We start from the raw sequence: 22,640 nt of genomic DNA on the forward strand, positions 1-22,640 counted from the left end.
AAATGTGGTGTGACAACATGTAAAACTTGGAGGGATCATCAATGATCATGTACATCCTTCTCTTCTCCATTCTTTCCATTCTCATCGTGTCGTGATGTCCTCGAACCTTAATCATCACCGCATACCTTGCTCAACAAACACACAACATAGAAGAAGGACCGAGAGTTTCTTCATCAGGGTAATCTGGACGAATTTTCACTCGATGGGTAATTGATGTAACAAATGCATAGCTAAGGAGGGAAGAAGTGGAATCCAGCCCATCAGAGTTTCAGTCTTCCGGAGGTTCTCCTAGGGGTAGGATGTGCGTGTGTGCGTGTGTGCGTTCATAGGGATGAGTGTATGCGCGTGTATGTGAACGTCCGTGTTTGTACCGTGTTTCTAAAAAAAAAGTGGAATCCACTCAAAACTAAAGATCAGGGGTGTTCCGTTTTCAAAAAAAAAAAAGATCAGGGGTGTTCCACAAAACTTGAATAAGGAAAGGACCAAACTGAAAATAGCTCATCCAGTTTTGTCTTGGGCAGGTTCGGGCAGCAGCGAAAACTGTCCTACCCAGTAGGAACGGAAAGGAGGAAGAGAGAGAGAGGCAGGGGTGGGAAGAGAATCTCGTGGAATTCTCTCTCCGCAGCTCGCCGGGGGCCGGCCAAGAAACCACCACCAACCCACGAATCTCTCCTCCCAATCCACTACACAGCCGCCGCCAAGTCCCGATCTTGCCGGCCGAGCTGCACCCCGGCCGGCCCCAATCCCCCTCCGCCTCCGGCCTCCCACCGCCCCCGAATTGAGCCGGTTCGTCCACCCTGGTACGTCAGAATTCCTCTGATTCCTCTGCCCCCCCTCCATTTCACAAGAAGTAACGAAACGCCGGGGAGCAAGCGCCGTGTGGTGGAGCGGTCGATTTGTACCTTGGAAGAAGGAGAGAAAGCAATTGAATTCGGTTCTCCGCTGCTCTTTGTACATAGCTCCACGCGGTGAACAGCAAAAATTCAAATCAACAGGGGGATTAGTTGATTCCGCATCACACGCTCTATAAGATGCGCAGCCGATTCAATCCGCTCTCCAATCGATGCGCGCGCCCTAGAACGGACGCTGTGGCGCTGGAGCTCACCAAAAGCGCTCCGCTTTTCCCCTGGATTGCTGGTGATTCCGTCGGCGTCGCACGCGAGGAGGGAGGGAGCTCGGTGGTGGGGACGGAGGAGAAAGGGGCAGCTGGGCGCTGGAACGGGTCTGGTCCAGCCGTTCCGGTGGACTGGATGAGCAGGGCACAATTGTCTTTTCAGATCTGTATTTAGAGAAATAAGAGCAATATTGAAACAGGGCATTTTTTATGTCAAATTGAGCAAGTAAGATGTGTCAATTTGGGCATAGTAATGAGCTTGGCACTTTTGAGGCACTTGCAAAAGTAAAATGGGGGCATTTTATCACATATTCTGGGGAAGTCAGGTGGAGAGTCTTCTCCCTCCCCCGCCCCCGGTGACCATTCAAAGAAAATATCATGGGGAACAAAAGGCGGGGAGAGCTTTTGTGAGGCTGACATGGTAGGTCCACCTCCTCAGGGGGATGTCTGGCCTATGTTTTCTGATTGGGTTCTTGAGCATGGCCCCTGAAGAGCATGCCTCCAACAACCTGCTAAGTTTGGTGATCAGCAGCTGTTATGTTGGAGGTTGCTTCCATATTTATTTGACTTATCTTGTCCTAATAAAGTGCGAGCTTCCAGGGAAATCATATTTTGTATAGCTAGGTAGTTTGCTTCTGATGAAAGAATAAGGTTTTTGATAACTAACAACCATCAGGCCTATACTTCAGATGAAGTGGCGAATTCTCTAACTAGAGGAGTTTAGAACAAAGATTTAGCTTGCGGTATCAGATAGGTCATTACCTACTAAGCAACACGAGCATACATGCTGTAATCCGTTTATCTTACTCAGTAATGGAGAGTGAAATAGTCATGGCACCTTCATTTTAAGTTGTTATATTTTGTAATTTTATCTTTGCAATCGTTACCATGCAAGTCAAACTGTCCCTTTTATTAAAGTAGTATCGCTCTCTATACCTTCTAATATTTGGCTCTTTATATCATAGCAACTCAGTCACTCACCAGCAGCAAATGGAATTAGGTGAAAACAATATGGGCTCGAATGATGGAGCAAACAGCAAAACTAGCTTGGCTGCGAGGCAACGCTTACGGTGGACAGATGAGCTGCATGAACAATTTGTTGAGGCTGTTACTCAGCTTGGCGGTCCTGATAGTATGTATCCAGTTATCCACAATGCAATTTCGCTTTCATTGCTTCTCTTATATGATGCTATTTCCTTCATCCCGTGTAATCAATTTGACATCAATTCTTTTATATAATGTGATATTTTGTTATATCGAGTGAAGTTTTCTGTGTCTAGTTTGAAAATTCTAGAATTTTATAGAAGTGACAGTAATAATATGTAAGTATGATGGCGTGCAACTCAAAACATTGTTTATAGGTAGGAAGCTTATAGATGGTTTAAGGTGTCACATTAACTCAAAACAGCATCATATAAGCTTCAAAAAGGATGTTTTGGAGTTTAAGGTCTTACGGTAACTATCATTTTCTTAAGAAAGAATGGATGAGATACATAAGGCTATAAGCTACCAGGATACTAAATCACGTTTACATGAGAATGTACCAAGCCCCTTTAAACCAGAGAATTATGACTCATTTTGAAGGCTCCCAATCTCTTGGATGAGGATTTCCATCCATCTAAGCTATTAGTAACCTACTATTATTTTTTCTCTAGGTTTTCTATATAAACAGATAGTGGAAGTTTTGGATGATATGTTATGACTTATGATGTAGTTATCTATCAACTTATTGTCATTCGAAGCTTCCATTACTATTATATTTACATTGGCTTATTTTGCTTCTGCTAACATAAATTCCTTAAATAAAACAGGAGCAACTCCTAAAGGAGTTCTTAGGATTATGGGTACACCAGGATTGACAATATACCATGTGAAAAGTCACTTGCAGGTACATTTTGTTTCAGAGTGTCACTTGGACTTGAGCAATTTTTATTGAAACTTAATTTATGATCTTGAACTCCCTGTTCCTATTTTCAGAAATACAGGCTAGCAAAGTACATTCCTGACTCTTCAACTGATGGTAGGTGAACACACTTATCTTCATATATTTAGCATTGTGATTTTTTTCAGTTTTTCATGTTCACCATATGTGTCTCTCGTGTAGGTAACAAGGCTGATAACAAAGATCCAGGGGATTCACTCGCAGGGCTTGATGGATCCGCGTAAGTATACACATATGACCAGTTATATTTTCCTTTTAACTGTAACCTATGGAAACTGCGCGGCATGGCATGTGATGCAAGTACTGCAATGTATGGTGGATTCTACCATGTACTAAGAAATTAATCTAGCATACTCCATCCATCCACAAATAAGTGTACTTCTAGGTTTTGTCCTAATATAAAAAAAAAGTTTGACCAACTTCATAAAAAAAACAATATTTACAACACCAAATTAATATCACTAGATGCATCTTGGATGGTAATGTACTAATTTCATGTTATAAATATTGCTGCAATTTTTTATAAAGTTGATCAACCATAAGAAAGTTTCACTTAGGACAAAACTTTGAAATACACTTATTTGTGGATGGTGGGAGTGATCAACTCTTTTAATTCTGTTACCATCAATGTTTGCATGCTGCTCGGCAAATAAAACATGGTAACTTTGGTTCTTCCTTAGTTAACAAATATCAAGCAATTAGGCTGCAACTGCCGTCTAATTGAAATCACTTATTATATTGATGAGTAATTTCTGCACAGTGAAAGTGTTGACTTAATTTACTCTATTGGATATTAAGTTGCCCCATTCACCATTGTTTGGCCTTTGAGTATCCTGAGGTTCACAAATTCTTCGTGCTAGAAAATCAAAGAAAATACATGGAAATAGCTTCAAACTGTGCCGTTTGCTACTGGCACACCCTAATTCTTTTCTTTACTTGAAATAGCTTTAAACTATGCCAGATACACTTCTGGTTTCGTTTAATTATTGAAAGTGCCTGGTACATCAAATTTCTCTGTCATTAGATTTTGTTGCTTTTTGTTGGTTTATCCATGCCATCCTCTGTAAGGGGCAAGTCTTTCAAAATGTATGGCGAGCATATTATTGGACACTTCCATTTCACTGTTGGAATTGCAAGGTTTTTTTGGTTGAGGTTGGTTTCCCCCTTTTTTTTTTCTCAGTTTGACCATTGAGCCTTTTTCTTTACAGTGGTTTGGAGATATCTGAAGCCCTTAAGCTGCAGATGGAGGTCCAAAAGCGGTTGCATGAACAGCTAGAAGTAAGTCTTTTTTGGAAGTTCCATGCAAGACCAGTTATCTTAAAAATTTGTCATTCTAAATGTCCGTCGGCATGCATACTTATCCTTAATGTTTGCAAGGAAATTTGCAAATATTTGTAAATTTCTATTAAACATCTACTGAAGAGCATGTCTCATGGTTAACTGGGGCTACTGAGCCCCGCCTATTAGTGAATGGGCACTTATGATTTATGTGATGTGGCAATTTTTCCTTTACGAAAATTCTGGTGGTGGATTTTGCAGTCTAAAACTGAATAACCGTCAATATATTTTTTATTTGTTGTTGCGTCGTCTCTATACTCTCCCAACTTCCCGTGTTGCAGCATATGTTGTTGCATCAGGGCTGCATTTAAAGATCACTTACCTTAGTTGTCTAGACGAGAAACCGAGGCTGTTGACACTTTGTCTAGCTGTGACTCTGCATTACATACCTTGTTTTTGTTTGAGTTAATCTCATTCATGTTTACAAACTTGCAAATAAGTAAATTGTTATGTTCAGTTGACCAGATGTGTCAGTTGCATGCTTTGCACTAAGGTAACTCATTATGTAACTTGTAAAGCTATTCAGCGAAGATAAATGACAGGATGGCCTGGCAACATTTTCTGTAGGTACAAAGGCAGCTTCAACTGCGAATCGAGGCCCAGGGAAAGTACCTCAAGAAGATCATAGAAGAGCAGCAGCGGTACGGTGCTGTAAAATCTGAAACACCTGGTGCTGGCGCAGTTGTCCCAGCGTCGACCGATCAATTCCCCGACTCCGAGAGGACAGACCCATCAACTCCTGCACCCACATCTGAATCTCCATCTCGAGGGGCAGCTTTCAAAAGAGACCAAACTGAAGCAACCAGGAGCCCATGTCATGATGAACTGCTAACCGCAGATTCCAACTGTCATTCTGGTTCTCCCACTGCCAGCCCAAAGCACGAGAGGGCAGCAAAGAGGCAGCGAGGCAGTGACGCTGAGTTCCCGGAGGCCGACTTATCTCTCCCGCAGCATATCTTCGAGTCGAGCTCAGGGCCAGAGTTCCAGCAATGTTCGATGCCCTACTACTCAGGCCATTAGCCCCCGGCAGTTCCAATCTTCGCAGCATCTTAGAATGTTATCATCTAAAGGGATGTGCTGTTGTATGTTGACAAAGTTGTAGGTGTTTTGAGGTGATTGTTTACATGATAAATACACATGACATCTATCTTGAGTTTGTAGCATCCTGGCATGTTACTTTATTGGCAGATGAGTTGACAGGTTTGGGGGCTGGGCACTGTTAGCCTGTTTACATGCTGTCTTGTCGCCCTTTTGTTCTTGGAGTGACTTCCTTTTAATGGAAAAGAAAACATGTACTCCGTTGAGACGTGGCGTAGTCATTGGCCACGAAACAGTTTACATCACTAGAATAACCCTGACTGGATAAAGAGAAGTTTATTGTGCTATGCAATTTGTTATGGGCTGAATCTGACAAAATTGAGTAGAATTCTCAATGAAGTCACTTTTGGAACGCAAGAACACAAAATATTGGAACAGAAAAAACACATGAATAAAGATATCATGTATCCTAGCCTCCCCAAACCATAAGAAACTTTAAGGGCCTATTTGATTCCCATGATTCCAAAAACAAAGGAATAGGAAAACTTCAGGATTGCCAGTTTCTTTGGTTTCAAGTTTTTCCGAGAGGTTTGAGTGGTTGTTAAAATTTTCTACGAAATGTAGTGCAAGAGATTCCTTAGAAAATAATCAAATTCTATTGTACAAATCAAACAACTGTTCAAGCTTCATGCACTACCAACGCAACCAAAAGTCCGAACTGATGAAAAGAAGAGGAGGTGAACACGTGGAAAGCAGAATATCACACGTATGAATGATCGTATACGCGGCAAACATAGGGGTGGGCAAATATTACGGAAGCTAGGACTCGAATTCGAGACCCTGAGCTCTGATACCATGTAAAGCTTCATGCACTAGCCAACGCAACCAAAGTACGAACTGATGGAAATGGCTAGTCAATCCACTTATACATCTTAACAACAACCACCTTAGGAAAATTTTCTTTCTATATGAAGGAACTAAGGTATGAGGAGACGCGAGCTCCACCCTCTCGCCCCTCCTGTGCCGCCCCCGCGCGGCGCCCGGGGGATCCCTACCGCGCCGCCACCCCTCCTCCCCCTCTCCTCCTCCCCTCCCTCGTCGCCACCAGGGGGCGCGGTCAAGCAAGGCCTGGACGGCGGCGGCGGGGATTGCATCATTCCCTCTCGCGTGGGGGTCGGGCGCGGGGTGTGGCCCTATCGTCAGGGGCCTCGATGGCGGCGCCAGGCCTTGGCTCGGTGACGGCATGACGGACAATATGGCGGTGGTGTGCCCTGCCGGCGGCGGAGGGAGGGGTGGGGGCGGGCTGCAGGGGGAAACCCTAGGTCCCCTTCTCCTCGCCTCTCGGCGGCTGGTGGTGGAGGGCTGGCGTTCGGCTGGGCGATGCCCATGCGTGTGCGGTGTCTCCGGACTAAGCGATCTGCTTGGTGTCTCCGGCGGCAACCATGGCCAACCTAGGATGGTCGCCGGCGTGGGGGTGATGAACGCAGATTGCACACTGTTGGGAACCCCAAGAGGAAGGTATGATGAGCACAATAGCAAGTTTTCCTCAGTAAGAAACCAAGATTTAATCGACCAGTAGGAGAAAAGCGTGACTTATGAAGGTGTTGCTAGCTGACTTGTGGCAGGACGCGCTACCAACGTCAGCAACAACGTGGAACCTGCACACTACACAACCAAAATACTTTGCCCCAACGTTACAGTGAGGTTGTCAGTCTCACTGGTTTTGCTGAAAACAAATGATTAACCGTATAGTGTGGAAAGAGATGTTTGTTTGCAGTTAAAAAAGAACAGTGTTTGCAGTAAGTAAACAGAACATGATGATTGTATCCGTGTAAAAGAAAGGACCGGGGTCCACAGTTCACTAGAGGTGTCTCTCCATAAAGATAAATAACATGCTGGGTGAACAAATTAGAGCTGGGCAATTGATAGAATAAAGACCATACATGACAGGATGATTACTATGAAATTTGTTTGGACATTACAACATAATACATAGACCGTAATCCAACTACGTCTATGACTAAAAATCCACCTTCCGGTTATCATCCGAACCCCTTCTAGTATTAAGTTGCAAGCAACAGATTATCGCATTAAGCAATGTATGTAAAGTAAACAACAGAATTACCCTTGGATAAAATTTTGTTGTTTTCTCCCTATTAGCAACAACACATCTGCAATCTTAGAAGTTATTGTCACTCTTCCAGAAAACTAGAGGCATGGACCAATGAGACTGACAACCTCAAACATAAATACCCCCTCTTGGAGTCACAAGCACATACTTGGCCAGAGCATCTACTAGCAATGGAGAGCATGCAAGATCACAAATAACATATGACAAATATATAATCGATCTCAACATAGTATTCAATATTCATCGGATCCCAGACAAAACATGTAGCATTACATAAAGATGATATTGATCATGATAGGGAGCTCACAAGATCTAAACATGAGGCATAAATTGGAGAAGAAAACTATCTAGCTACTATTATGGACCCGTAGTCCAGGAATGAACTACTCACGCATCACTTCGGAGGCGGGCATGGCGATGTAGACGCCTCCGGTGATGATCTCCCTCTCTGGCAGGGTGCCGGGAAGAGCTTCAGAACCCTCCCAAGCTAGGGTCGGCGCTGGCGGCCGCGATGGAACTTTTCGTGGATGGAGGCTCGGGTATTTAGTTTTCTCGAGATCGTGAATAAATAGACGGAAGGGAGAGGTCGGTGGGTGCCCGGGGGGCCCACACCACCCCATGGCGTGGCTAGGGCCTGGGCCGCGCTATGGCCTAGTGTGGCCGCTTCGTGGCACCTCTTCGGCTCTCCTCTGGACTCCGTCTTTGTTTCGGTAAAATAGGAACTTCAGCTTTTATTTCGTCCAATTCCGAGAATATTTCCTGTACAACTTTTCTAAAATACAAAAAAAAACAGAAAACAGGGAACTGACACTGTGTCATCTTGTCAATAGGTTAGTTCCAGAAAATTTATAGAAGTGCAACGAAGTGTAAACAAAACATATAGAAATTGGTGTAAAACAAACATGGAGCATAAAAAATTATAAATAAATTTGCAACATATTAGGGGGCCCGACCTGAATAAAGACGACGGTCCTAGGGTCTCTCTTGGGTGAAGATGAAGACCTACGGGAGTCCTGGCCTTCATGATCTGGCCGGTGTGTTGAGTTCCGGAAGGCACCGCCGGTGAGTGGAACAATGCTTCTATTGCGTGGAGTTTGTTCGATCGGTGGTATTTGATCGTGCGCACCCATGCTTTTATTTCGACCGTTTGGTCTGGAGGGAGCGACGGGAAGCTCTTTTCCGTGTTGACACCAAGTAAAAACTGATCCATGGTGAAATCAGAAGAAGAGAATATCATGAAGGCCGGCTCGGAGGACTAGCTAATGGAGGTTCAAGTCTTTGCGCTGTTGAGGGGCTTGCTTGGTGTTCCAGACTTCGGAGAAGTGGTATGAAAGTGGGGGCGGCAGCACATGTGAAGTTCGGAGTCTTACCTTTTATGGTGAAAACTCAAGGTCTGGCCTTAACTGGTTGTGCCTGGCAATGTCCTTGTTGAAGGCATTGTTTTGAGAGCGGAGACTATCTCAGGGTGAAAACCTAAGATCTTTGATCGAGCGACGACGGCGCTGGTGCGCTATTCCCTTCTTGGAGGCGTCGCTTTTGAAGAGTCTGATTTTCAGGTGTTGTTTTGGTGGTGGTTATATTACTGTTGCTAGGGCTGGGATACTGTAGCGGGACTTTTATTTCTTAGTTTTCTTTTTCTCTTTTTTAGCTGTGTGCATCCGTAATATTTTAGGGTATTGCGTTGTTGCAGAGGCTGGGTGTAATTGTGATACGTCTCCGATGTATCGATAATTTCTTATGTTCCATGCCACATTATTGATGATATCTACATGTTTTATGCATACTTTATGTCATTATTATGCGTTTTTCGGAACTAACCTATTGACGAGATGCCGAAGGGCCGATTCTTGTTTTCTCGCTGTTTTTGGTTTAGAAATCCTAGTAAGGAAATATTCTCGGAATCGGACGAAATCAACGCCCAACATCTTAGGATTGCATGAAGCTTCCAGAACACCCGAGAGCCGCCAGAGGGGGGCCACAGGCCCACCAAACAGTAGGCCGGCGCGGCCAAGGGGGGGCCCGCGCCCCCCTGTTGTGTCGTCGCCTCGTTGACCTTCTGACGCCGCCTCTTCGCCTATATAAAGGTCCCTGACCTAAAACACGATACGGAAAAAGCCACGGTACGAGAAACCTTCCAGAGCCGCCGCCATCACGAAGCCAAGATCTGGGGGACGAGAGTCTCGTTCCGGCACGCCGCCGGGACGGGGAAGTCCCCCGGAAGGCTCCTCCATCAACACCACCGCCATCTCCATCAACGCTGCTGTCTCCCATGAGGAGGGAGTAGTTCTCCATCGAGGCTCGGGGCTGTACCGGTAGCTATGTGGTTAATCTCTCTCCTATGTACTTCAATACAATAATCTCATGAGCTGCCTGTTATCACCAGAATTTGACCAGGTCAGAGGTGGGCCGCGATTGAAGAAGGAGTTGAAGAATATACATAGAAGAAATACGTGAATCGGCCTTTTATACCAAGTTGGGCTAAATTGCCCGTGTATCTGTAATATATTAGATCGCATCTTAGTTTAGAAATTAGAGTTTTGCCCGTGCACGGTTTGGTGCACGCCCACATTAGAAAGTCCCCTGGACTATAAATATGTATCTAGGGTTTATGGAATAAACAACAACCAACGTTCAACACAACCAATCTCGGCGCATCGCCAACTCCTTCGTCTCGAGGGTTTCTCCGGTAAGCACCTGTTGACTGCCAAAACCCACCGGCGGGCAGCGGCCTTGTCAACACCGTAGAGCCGGGAAGAGCCTAGAGCTGCGGCTGGCTGAGACCCCTCCGAGCGACGGCCCGCAATGCTCTTCTGGTCACACGCGGCGTTGCGAAGTGCAAGGGCGTGCCACCTGACCTATACCCGGTCGGGAAGGTGATGGTGATGCCTCGCTTAGTTTCTGCAGGGGCACACATGTAAACATTAAATACGAGCCTCGATCGGCTCTCGAGGTTATCCTGTGGATCGGCTCGAAGAGCCGATCCACCCATGATTCGTACGGGGTGCACGAATACTTGGTGGTCCTGCTTGATCAAGATGAAGCTAATGAGATCTACGACGATTTAGGGTTTTCACCGCATAATCGGATCATCCTACTCCAGGTTGGGCCTCGCGGCCACGCACGGTGCTCGTAAGCCGATCCTAAACAAGGCCAAAAAACCAACATGAAGTTGATCCTCGGAACATCCCGTTTAGGACTTGCGAACGCCACCCTACGTGCCACTGGATCCTCCCCCCCTTTGTAAGGCCTAACTATTGCAGATATTAAACTAATCCTTGTAGAACAAGGAGCAATCGTAACGGATCAGATCTACTAAATAATGATCAAGCGGGGTGTCGCCCCCACGCCTAAGATAGGCGTGAGGGCGGCTAGATATGCAAGGGTTGCACTACGTAAGCATGCTTAAACGAAGAACAATGCTAACCCTAACACATCTAATGATAACTACGTTGCTCGCCATCAAAAGCGCTTCAGTACGAGCAACGCATGAACAACGTGGGGCTTGTGCTGCCTAGATCGCAAGATGCGATCTAGGCAGCATGTCGCTTACCTGATAGAAACCCTCGAGACGAAGGAGTTGGCGATGCGCCGAGATTGGTTTGTTTTGGGGTTGAACGTGAGTTGTTGTTTATTCCATAAACCCTAGATACATATTTATAGTCCAGGGGACTTTCTAATGCGGGCGTGCACTAAACCGTGCACAAGTAAGGTTCTATCTCTAAACTAAAATGGATCTAATATGTTACAGATACACGGGCAATCAAGCCCAACTTGGTATAAAAGGCCGATTCAGGTATTTCTTCCATATATTATCTTCAAGCCCATCTTGATCGCGGCCCACCTCTGACTCGGTCAAATTCTGGTGATAACACATGCCCCCTGGTTTTGGAAATGATATTTCCAAAATCATTATACTCTTCTCTCGTCGGGTCATGTCATGGCAGAGCAGAACTGCCGTGAATCCTCATCATGACGCCTTGCCCCTTCCACTTCTCCACGTGGCCGCAAAACTTTCCTGTTGAGCAACATCTCCTCGGAAACTGCGGTGGCATTGAATCCCTCTTATATCCCCTTTATTTAACCGTTCTAAACAGTTTTGCGTCTCCTTCGTCCTCCTCGCATTAGCACCAGAAAAACCCTCTGTGCCATGACGTCTTCTTCCTCCTCCTCCGAGCTCTCCTACGGGTCCGATTCCTCCCGCGAGACGCCGCCGGAAATCCGTGCCCCAGAAGAATGGGACGAAGAGAGCCACGCCTCCTCGATTTGGTCCGAGGACGACAAGTCCTTGACCAGCGGGGATGAAGATCTTCGGTTTCTCACCGACGGGGAACTGGAGTCAAACAACGAGGACGACCAGCTCTGCTGGGACGGCTGCCCCACCTCTGAAGAAGAGGAAGAGGAAGACGACGGCGACAATGACTCCCTCGAAGGCCACCCGCCGGCGAAACGCCTCCGCATGTGGTGGGACGACGACAGCAGCGACGACGAAGACGGGGATGGAGCCCCCGCGGAGGGCTACGGGAGTAGCGACGAGGAGCCCATCGGCAGCAGTACCGATGAGAGTTCCGAGGATGATGAGGGCAGTGATGGCCCGTAGATTAGGATCTACTAGCATAGGCCTTGTAGTAGTAGATTGGTCAATAGACCCTTCTTTTGCTCTTCCTTCCTTGAGTAATCGGCTCTCCCTTGTAAGAAATCCCAATACTAATGAAGAATTTCCCCTAACTTGATTTTCGCCGATTCCTTTCATGTTGAGTTTGTCGATTGCTGGCCTAATCCATGCTTAGTGACCGATGGTAATGCATCAGTTTTACGATAACCTGAGAGACAGGCCAATTTAGCCATCCCCCTAAGCTAGCCAGTTCTGCCAATGACGATGGCACAGCCGATCTGGTGACTTGATCTTGAGCAGGCGCCTTTAAAAACGAGCCCTAGAACTGTCTTGGATGCTCAGACCGATGACTCCGTAACAGAACACCATTCTCCAGACCAGTTGTGCCGTTGGGATAGCCGATTCCAATCACATCAGCTCCCCAGAGTAAAGACCTTCAGAGCGAGCTGCCTCCCCGAGCCTTAATCAAGGCGAATCAGCCACATGTGCCGACATTAGCCTCAAATCCTGACGTAGCCCCAAAGCAGAGAACCTTCAGGGTGAGCTGCCCCCCGAGCTTCTTCAATCTACTCCTTGCACGTCCAGGCTGCTCTTGGCATTGTTCTTGAAGAGAGGATCTAAGTCCTTGGACTACGCTCTGATCGTAACAATTACTCCTCTTGAGTCGATGGCCATGCATCGGCTGTTATATCCTTAAGTCGATGCCTGCTGCATCGGCTGTGTTCGAAAATTTTCGAATTTTCATATATTTTTTTATTTGGCCGATTTCCCTTGATCGGCCCCCAATGTTTCCCATATCATCCACCATCAATGGGTGAGACTCTTCTACTGCGTATCCTCATGTTTTATCCACTTGGGCGCCCCCCCGAGCCGATTCTGTCAAGAGAATTGATGACATCGGCTCTGTTGGACCGTGAATGTGTTGAACCCAAGCAGTATGGATGGTGAGGATATCCACGGCCGATCACTGGAATCGGCCTCCACGTTGTTTGCTCAGTGAAGGTTTTGTAATGCCCCTTCATAGACCCTTGGGGCCGATCCCAAGGATCAGCCTTGCCAACTTGCACATCGCTCGGCTTCAACTACATGGTCAGGCCAGTGGATAAAACTAGCTTAACCCTTCCCTTTGCCACATCGATGCGCTCGCAGTCGTCCAAGTTGATGCCTGAGAGGGGTTCTTGGCCTGCTGCTTCCCATGCGTTCATGCCAGCCGTTGAAACTTCGGCCGAGTCATCGGCTTGGACGACCTCTACCTCATCACCATCCCACTGTATTATGCATTGGTGCATCGTGGAGGGAATGCAGCAGTTGGCGTGGATCCAATCTCTTCCCAGCAAAACAGCATAACTGCTCGTGCTATCAACGATGAAGAACGTCGTAGGGATAGTTTTCCTTCCTACGGTCAGATCCACGTTCAGAACTCCTTGCACCTCAGACGCTTGGCCGTTGAAGTCGCTCAACGTTACGTTGGTCTTGATTAGATCCGAATTCGAGCGTCCCAGCCGACGTAGCATAGAGTACGGCATGATGTTAACTGCCGCTCCGGTGTCCACCAGACATCTTATTTACGGGCCTCCCATCGATATATCCTCGTAAGTACGGGGCCTTCGGATGCCCGTAGCTCCTTTCTCGTGGCTTCTCAAAGATAACCGGCCGTGGGCCGCGATCCAAGTTGTGCCACGGATGTCTCATCTAATCCTGGAGCACCGAACTCCGAAGGAGGATAAACACCATATTTGTGCCGGCCGATGTTTCATCATCGGCTCTTCTCGTTCGGGGCGCCACTCTTTTCTTTGTGGATGACCCGCCTCGTCCAGGATTCGCAGAATTTTGGCGGCCGGATCAGGCCGTGCCTTCCCTAGCGTGCGCGAGTATAATCTTTCAGCCTTCTTCCAACCCACGCAGACGCTGGACTCTTTGCTTCTGGGAACGGCTGAGCCCATCCGGGCCCCGTCTGGGCTGATGATATTTGTATTCTTCGCCACCGTCCTCTAGCTCCTCGAGATCTTCCCTCTGAGGGACTCAGCACGCTTGTTCCGATGCGGGAAAGGCTCTAGCCGGCTGAACACAGACACGTTAGCGGCACCCTTCTTCCTTTGTTTGCATTCTGGGCAGTTCTCGATTGTTGGCAATCGGCTCATTCCTGAGTCCCAGCAATGTTTGAAGAACGGGCAGTCCCAGTGCTTATCCATATCACTCTGCCCCCTTGGCCTTCTTTTGGCGCGACGATCGTACCCGTCGTTGCTTCTCCAATGTTGGCGGTACCTTCCGACCTCGGCATCAGACTGGAAATTCCTTTCATCATCCGCGTCGTAGCGCCGACATCGGTCGTGGTGTTGCTGGTATTTGTTGAGAGGGTGCTCGGAGCGTGGGCGTTGACACCGCATGCTTCTTGTTCCTTCCCTTGCCAGGCACCGCCTGTCCTCATTTTGGGGCTGGTCGCGCGGATCGGCTCCCTTTTCATCCTTTCCACGGGAGTGGCCGCTTTCTGTTTCCTCTTTGTCATGGCGGCCTGCAGATCCCGCCATATTGACACCAAAGCCTATGGGGTGGCTGAGATCCACCGTGTCGACACCGGGCCCCGGACGTGGGTTCCTACCGAGCTTGATATCGTGCGGCCGGGTCTTCTCAGAGGAGCCGAGGAGTTCGGCCCCGAGGGTTGCCTTGATTCCGTCATGTTTCCTTCTGAGCTCCTTAGGCAGATCGCCATGTTTCAGCGACCTGGTGCGCTCCTCCGACGAGGTGGAGAAGTTTATCCCATCGAGGGCGCCTTCGGGCGTGGAACCCCTCCCCCTGACGCCATGGGAGTGGGTTTGGTGGGAAGAGCCGATGAGTTCGGCTTCGAGGATGGCTTTGATCTCATCGTATGTGAGCGGCGTGCCGCCCGCCATCTCGGATGCGGATGGCGATGTGGTTGATGTAGACGTTGGTCCCACCGAGCGTGCCGGGAATGTGTTGATCGCCAAAACCCACCGGCGGGCAGCGGCCTTGTCAACACCGTAGAGCCGGGAAGAGCCTAGAGCTGCGGCTGGCCGAGACCCCTCCGAGCGACGGCCCGCAATGCTCTTCCGGTCACACGCGGCGTTGCGAAGTGCAGGGCGTGCCACCCGACCTATACCCGGTCGGGAAGGTGATGGTGATGCCTCGCTTAGTTTCCCGCAGGGCACACATGTAAACATTAAATACGAGCCTCGATCGGCTCTCGAGGTTATCCTGTGGATCGGCTCGAAGAGCCGATCCACCCATGATTCGTACGGGGTGCACGAATACTTGGTGGTCCTGCTTGATCAAGATGAAGCTAATGAGATCTACGACGATTTAGGGTTTTCACCGCATAATCGGATCATCCTACTCCAGGTTGGGCCTCGTGGCCACGCACGGTGCTCGTAAGCCGATCCTAAACAAGGCCAAAAAACCAACATGAAGTTGATCCTCGGAACATCCCGTTTAGGACTTGCGAACGCCACCCTACGTGCCACTGGATCCTCCCCCCTTGTAAGGCCTAACTATTGCGGATATTAAACTAATCCTTGTAGAACAAGGAGCAATCGTAACGGATCGGATCTACTAAATAATGATCAAGCGGGGTGCCGCCCCCACGCCTAAGATAGGCGTGAGGGCGGCTAGATATGCAAGGGTTGCACTACGTAAGCATGCTTAAACGAAGAACAATGCTAACCCTAACACATCTAATGATAACTACGTTGCTCGCCATCAAAAGCGCTTCGATACGAGCAACGCATGAACAACGTGGGGCTTGTGCTGCCTAGATCGCAAGATGCGATCTAGGCAGCATGTCGCTTACCTGATAGAAACCCTCAAGACGAAGGAGTTGGCGATGCGCCGAGATTGGTTTGTTTTGGGGTTGAACGTGAGTTGTTGTTTATTCCATAAACCCTAGATACATATTTATAGTCCAGGGGACTTTCTAATGCGGGCGTGCACTAAACCGTGCACGAGTAAGGTTCTATCTCTAAACTAAAATGGATCTAATATGTTACAGATACACGGGCAATCAAGCCCAACTTGGTATAAAAGGCCGATTCATGTATTTCTTCCATATATTATCTTCAAGCCCATCTTGATCGCGGCCCACCTCTGACTCGGTCAAATTCTGGTGATAACAACACCATGCTGCCTAGATCGCATCTTGCGATCTAGGCAGCAGAAGCCTATCCATGTTGTTCATGCGTTGCTCGTGCTGAAGCCTTTTTGATGGCGAGCAATGTAATTATCTTAGATGTGTTAGGGTTAGCATTGTTCTTAGTATCATATTCCGTCGTAGTGCAACCCTTATGCATCTAGCCGCCCTTACACCTATCTTAGGTGTAGGGGCGGCACCCGCTTGATCATTATTTAGTAGATCCGATCCGTTACGGTTGCTCCTTGTTCTTCAAGGATTAGTTTAATATCCGCAATAGTTAGGCCTTACAAAGGGTTGGAGGATCCAGCGGCGTGTAGGGTGTAGTTTGCTGGCCCTAGACGGGATGTTCCGAGGATCAACCTCGTGTTGGTTTTTAGGCCCTGTCTAGGATCGGCTTACGATCACCGTACGCGAGCGCGAGGCCCAATCGTGAGTAGGATGATCCGATTATGCGGTGAAAACCCTAAATCGTTGTAGATCGCTTTAACTTTATCTTGATCAAGCAGGACCACCATATATTCGGACACCTTGTACGAATCATGGGTGGATCGGCTCTTTGAGCCGATTCACAGGATAACCTGAGAGCCGATCGAGGCTCGTATTTAACGTTTACGTGTGTGCCCTGCAGGAAACTAAGCGAGGCATCATCCAACACCTTCTCGACCAGGTATAGGTCGGGTGGCACGCCCTTGCGACAAGCATCGGACGTGTGACCAGAAGGCTTTGCGGGTCGTCGCTCTGAGGGACTAGGGCCAGCCGCAGCCCTAGTTGTTCCCGGCTCTACGGTGTTGCCAGTCGTTGCTCGACGGTGGGTTTCTGACCGCAACACATTCTGGCACGCCCGGTGGAACTCTCTTCGACATCCACCGCATCGCCATCTACTTCTGAGATGGCGGAAAGCACTCCGGTCAAGTATGAGGACCTGACTGACGAGCTCAAGAAGAAACATGACGAGATCAAGGCAGTCCTCGAAGCCGACCTCATCGGCTCTTTCCACAGAACCCGCTCCCATGGCATCGGGTGGAAGGGGTTCTCACCTGAGGCGCGCTCGATGGAGTGGACCTGTCCACCCCGTCGAAGAACGCACCAGGTCGCTGCGTCGAGAGATCAACTTCATGGTGGCTCATTCGCTGCACCGCCATTCTGAGAGCCTGGTGAACACTTTGGAGCATGTCGCTCTTCGCGTGATCCAGGAAATCATGAGCCACCGGTACTCTCCGTCAGGACCGGCTCTGGGGACATACCAAGGGGAGATGCCACTCCACTCCCGTCCACCGCTGCCGTTCGCGTTGGCAGCGCCAGAAGTGCCGAACTCATCGGCCTACGCCGTCTACAAGATTGGTGGTGACCCAAGTGACTACCAATTCCTGCATGAGGCGCCCAAGGAGATCCCGCACGGATACACGTGCGCATACGTGCCAGACTGCAGTAACTGGACACTCTCGAACCAGGCTGCAATAGCAGGGGCCTCTGGAACAGCAGGAGGAACGTCGGGAGCGGATCTTGAGAAGCAAACGTGGATAGCTAAGTACGCTACTCCGACAAACCTCCAGAGCTCAGCTCCTGCAGTTGGCTCGAAGCCGGAAAAGCAAGCATGGCTGGCCAAGTATGCCACCCCGGCGAATCTTCGGGGTCCAACGCCTTCGGCCATCACCGCGGATGAGATTTGTACGATCCTAAAAGACCAGTTCGGCATGATGCCGAAAAGGAGGACAATCGGCTATACCAAGCCGTACCCCAACGAGTACGAATTGATTCCGCTACCTCCCAAATATCGGCTCCCCGACTTTACAAAGTTTAGTGGATCGGATGGTTCCAGCTCCATCGAGCATGTGAGCCGATATTTGGCACAATCGGGCACTATCTCGAGCATCGGACGAGCTGCGTGTGAGGTTCTTCGCACAGTCCCTCACAGGATCGGCTTTCGGGTGGTACACATCGCTGCCACCAAACTCAGTCCGGACTTGGAAGCAGCTGGAAGAGCAGTTCCACCTACAGTATCACTCAGAAGCTTCCGAGGCTGGTATTGCCGATCTTGCACAAGTACGACAGAAGCGCGGGGAAACAGTGGCGAGATACATCCAGCGCTTCGGGACCATTAGGAACCGATGCTATTCGGTTCACGTAAGTGAAAAAGAAGCGATCGAGTTGGCGGTGGTGGGTCTCTCATCATCTATCAAGGACGTGGCCTCCCGAGCAGACTACCCTTCGTTGGCGCACATGGTGCGAAGGCTGTCGGCATATGAACAGGCGCCACCCGGATGTTTACCAGGGACAAATTCAAGCGTGCGGTGGTCCTGGTTGAGCGGCGACGAGGATGAAGGTGCTATGGGAGATCAGGAGGTAGCAGTGGCTGAATGGACTCGGACGGCAAGCCCCGTGTCCTATAAGTGGGTTAAGCCACAAGGTCCTCCAAAAGGATTCGACTTCGACGTGACCAAAGCTGAGCAGATTTTCGACCTCTTACTCGCGGAGAAGCAGCTGAAGGTACCCGAAGGCCACAAGATCCCCACGGTGCAGGAGCTGAACGGAAAGCCATACTGCAAATGGCATAATACGTTCTCCCACACCACCAATGACAGCAGGGTGTGGCGTCAGCAGATCCAAATGGCGATAGAAAAAGGACGCCATGAAGGTCGACACACACCCTTTCCCCGCCGTTAACATGGTGGAGTATGCTTACCATGGAGGGTGCCAGCCAGATTTCTCGTGCAATATCAACATGGTGGGACCTGGGCACCACTCTGGTAAGGACGGAGATGAGGGCAGCTGCTCTCATAGCAAAGACACGAGAGGAAGCCGCTCCACGCGATCGGCTCCGCCACGACGGCGAGCGCTACGTCACAGAGGGAGAAGTGAAGAACATAAGATATCAGCGACCCCTCTCTGATCACCTCCTCAACAAGTATGTGAGTCAGTATGACCAACGCCGGCGATCCAGCGATGATGATGACAAAGATCGGCTGGCTAGGGACGACAGGAGACGTCGTCGGCATGATCACGACGAGGAGCGATATGAGCGCCACGCCAAGGAGAAGCCGAGGGAGCAAGACGACGTGGATAGGCATTGGGACTGCCCCTTCTTCAGACACTGCTGGGATTCAGGAATGAGCCGATTGCCTACAATCGGCAATTGCCCAGAATGCAAACAAAGGAAGAGGGATGCAGCTAATGTGTCTGTGTTCAAACGTCTAGGGCCTCTCCCGCCTCGGAACAAACAGGTTGAGCCTGCTCGGGTGGAAGATCTCGAGGAACTTGAGGACGATGATGAAGAAGAAGACAGGTATCATCGGCCAAGGTGGTGCCCTGATGGGCTCGGCCGTTCCCGAAGCGAAGGGTTCGGCGACTACGTGGATTGGAGGAAGGCTGAAAGGTTATACCTACACACGTTGAGGAAGGCGCGGCCTGATATGGCCGCTAAAATTCAGCGAACCCTGGACGAAGAAGGTCGGCCACAAAGAAAAGAGTGGCGCCCCAAGCAAAGGAAAGCCGATGACGAGACATCGGCTGGCACAAACATGGTGCTCGTCCTTCCAACGGAGTTTGGTGCTCCGGGATTACACGAGGCACCCAGTTTCAACGACTGCGAGCGCGTCAATGTGACACAGGATGGGACCAGGATGGTCTCACCCGTGGACCCGACTGTGTAACGAACGCAGCGTCTATGGACAAACGTGGCGATGCCGATCCAGGATATCGGCCCCAAAGATTTCTGGAGGAAGCAAAACCTTCATTGAGCAATTCAAACATGGGGGCCGATTCCAGCAATCGGCCGAAATTATCCTCACCATCCATTCTGCTTGAATTCAACATCGATCTAATAGGCGATGGGTTTACGTCGGCTGATGAGCTGGAGGAAGTCCACACTGGTCCTATCAGAGCCGACGTTCACATAGAGTGCCTTGGCTAATCATAGAGCCGATTTCAGCGGTTACACGGCGAGAATCGGCTCGGGGGCACCTAGGTGGATAAAACACGAGGATACGAAGGGAAAGTGTCTTCCCAATGCCCAGCAGCTCAAGATATCCTTTGATGATGGGTATTGAAGTATGGGGGCCGATACATAAATCGGCCGGTAAAAAAAAAATATCAAAATTTTTAAGCACAGCCGATGCGCAGACATCGACTTAAGGATGAAAAGCCGATGCATAGCCATCGACTCGAGAGGTATAACTGTTATAAGCGGAGGGTCAATGGAATGCCTTTTTGCAAGTACTCGAGTCACGACCCTGACCAATGCCAAGAGCGACCTGGACGTGCAAATCAGGTTAAGGAAAGGAGCCGATCAACCTCGACAGGCCTGAAGGTTCTCTGCTCTGGGGAGCCGATTTCGTTGGAGTCGGCTGGCTCTGCGTCATGACTTGGGAACCGATGGTGACATGTTTGGGTGGCTCACTGATATTCTCGCCTTGTGGAGGCTCGGGGGGTAACTGACTGTGTACTGGGGCTCTCTTAAAGGCGTTGGTCTTCCACATTGTCCACCAGAACTCAAGGGCATCAGTTGGAGAGATGGAAGACCGATGCGTTGCCATCGGCTTATTGAGCATTGACCGAATTGACAATCGGCAGGATCAGTACAAAGGGCAATCGGCTAAATTATCATAAAGGAAATCGGCAAGATCAAATTGTGGAAATTCTTCATTGATAAGCGAAATTTCTTACATAAAGAGCTGATTGCTCTCAAAAGGAAGTCTGGGGAGACACATTGCCCCGTCTACCCCTACTGGCCCCAGGCTAAGATCCTATCTAGGGGCCGTTGCTGCCTTCGTCATCATCGTCATCATCGTCGCCGTTGTCGGCGCTGCTCCCGGCCGGCTCGCCGTCACTGCTGTGGCGACCGCCGACAGGACCCTTGTTGTCCTCGTCCTCTTCATCAGCGTCGTCATCGTCGTTGTCCACGTCACTGAGGTTCCCGGGCCAGGGAAGTGGCGCTTGGCCGGCGGCTCGTCGGAGGAGCTGTCGTCGTCGTCCTCCTCCTCCTCCTCCTTCGCCTCCTCGGAGGAGGTGATCCCGTCCCAGGGAAAGCGGTCGTCGTCGCTTTCCTCCTCCGATTCCCCATGAGCGAGGAAGCGGAGGTCGCTCTCCCGGTCGGTCAGGGACTTGTCGTCCTCTGACCAGATGGAGAAGTTGTGGCTCGGCTCGTCCCCGGCCTCGATGGCGCGACGGACGTTGTCCGCATGGACCTCCTCCGGGTTCCACTCCGGCGTCGGCTCGCGGAAGGGGGAGGACTCGGCAGAAAGGACCGATGAAGAAGAAGAGGAGGAAGGAGACGACATTGCTACAGGGAAAGAGGGTTTTTTGGTGCCGACAGCTGGAACAGAGGAAGGGGATGAGGGAGATTGATCAATCGGCACGGTTAAATAATGGGGAGCCTAGTGGATATTTAATGCCATTGCAGTTTCCGAGGAGGTAATGCTAAAGCCATCAGAATTTTGCAGAGGAATTGAGAAGACAAGGCGTCATGATGAAGGATGCTGCAACAGTTATGCTCTGCTACGACATGACCCGACGAAGGAAAAGCATAATGATTTTGGAAATGTCATCTCCAAAACCAGGGGGGCATGTGTTATCACCAGAATTTGACCAGGTCAGAGGTGGGCCGCGATTGAAGAAGGAGTTGAATAATATACATAGAAGAAATACGTGAATCGGCCTTTTATACCAAGTTGGGCTAAATTGTCTGTGTATCTGTAACATATTAGATCGCATCTTAGTTTAGAAATTAGAGTTTTGCCCGTGCACGGTTTGGTGCACGCCCACATTAGAAAGTCCCCGGACTATAAATATGTATCTAGGGTTTATGGAATAAACAACAACCAACGTTCAACACAACCAATCTCGGCGCATCGCCAACTCCTTCGTCTCGAGGGTTTCTCCGGTAAGCACCATGCTGCCTAGATCGCATCTTGCGATCTAGGAAGCAGAAGCCTATCCACGTTGTTCATGCGTTGCTCGTGCTGAAGCCTTTTTGATGGCGAGCAATGTAATTATCTTAGATGTGTTAGGGTTAGCATTGTTCTTAGTATCATATGCCGTCGTAGTGCAACCCTTATGCATCTAGCCGCCCTTACACCTATCTTAGGTGTAGGGGCGGCACCCCGCTTGATCATTATTTAGTAGATCCGATCCGTTACGGTTGCTCCTTGTTCTTCAAGGATTAGTTTAATATCCGCAATAGTTAGGCCTTACAAAGGGTTGGAGGATCCAGCGGCCTGTAGGGTGTAGTTTGCTGGCCCTAGACGGGATGTTCCGAGGATCAACCTCGTGTTGGTTTTTAGGCCCTGTCTAGGATCGGCTTACGATCACCGTACGCGAGCGCGA

The 22,640-nt window shown here is 49.3% G+C and overlaps 1 protein-coding gene across 1 annotated transcript; it reads left to right on the forward strand.

Annotated features, from left to right (window-relative positions):
- Positions 1-542: 542 nt before the first annotated feature.
- On the forward strand, positions 543-5,625 carry LOC124651804 (myb family transcription factor PHL7-like). Its single transcript, XM_047190838.1, has 7 exons — positions 543-800; positions 2,080-2,246; positions 2,926-3,002; positions 3,092-3,134; positions 3,219-3,276; positions 4,265-4,334; positions 4,962-5,625. Exons 2-7 carry the CDS (start codon positions 2,105-2,107, stop codon positions 5,412-5,414), a joined length of 843 nt encoding a protein of 280 aa, XP_047046794.1. The 5' UTR covers positions 543-800; positions 2,080-2,104; the 3' UTR covers positions 5,415-5,625.
- The last annotated feature ends 17,015 nt before the right edge of the window (positions 5,626-22,640 follow it).

This window comes from Lolium rigidum, chromosome 5 (assembly GCF_022539505.1).
Source record: "Lolium rigidum isolate FL_2022 chromosome 5, APGP_CSIRO_Lrig_0.1, whole genome shotgun sequence".
Taxonomy (NCBI): Eukaryota; Viridiplantae; Streptophyta; class Magnoliopsida; order Poales; family Poaceae; genus Lolium; species Lolium rigidum.

Excerpts from the sequence above, each read along its gene's own strand:
- LOC124651804 (XM_047190838.1), top strand. The coding sequence starts at position 2,105 with ATGGAATTAGGTGAAAACAATATGGGCTCGAATGATGGAGCAAACAGC. Across the intron at positions 2,247-2,925 it reads TCAGCTTGGCGGTCCTGATA|GAGCAACTCCTAAAGGAGTT; the intron begins GTATGTATCCAG and ends TAAATAAAACAG. Across the intron at positions 4,335-4,961 it reads GGTTGCATGAACAGCTAGAA|GTACAAAGGCAGCTTCAACT; the intron begins GTAAGTCTTTTT and ends CATTTTCTGTAG.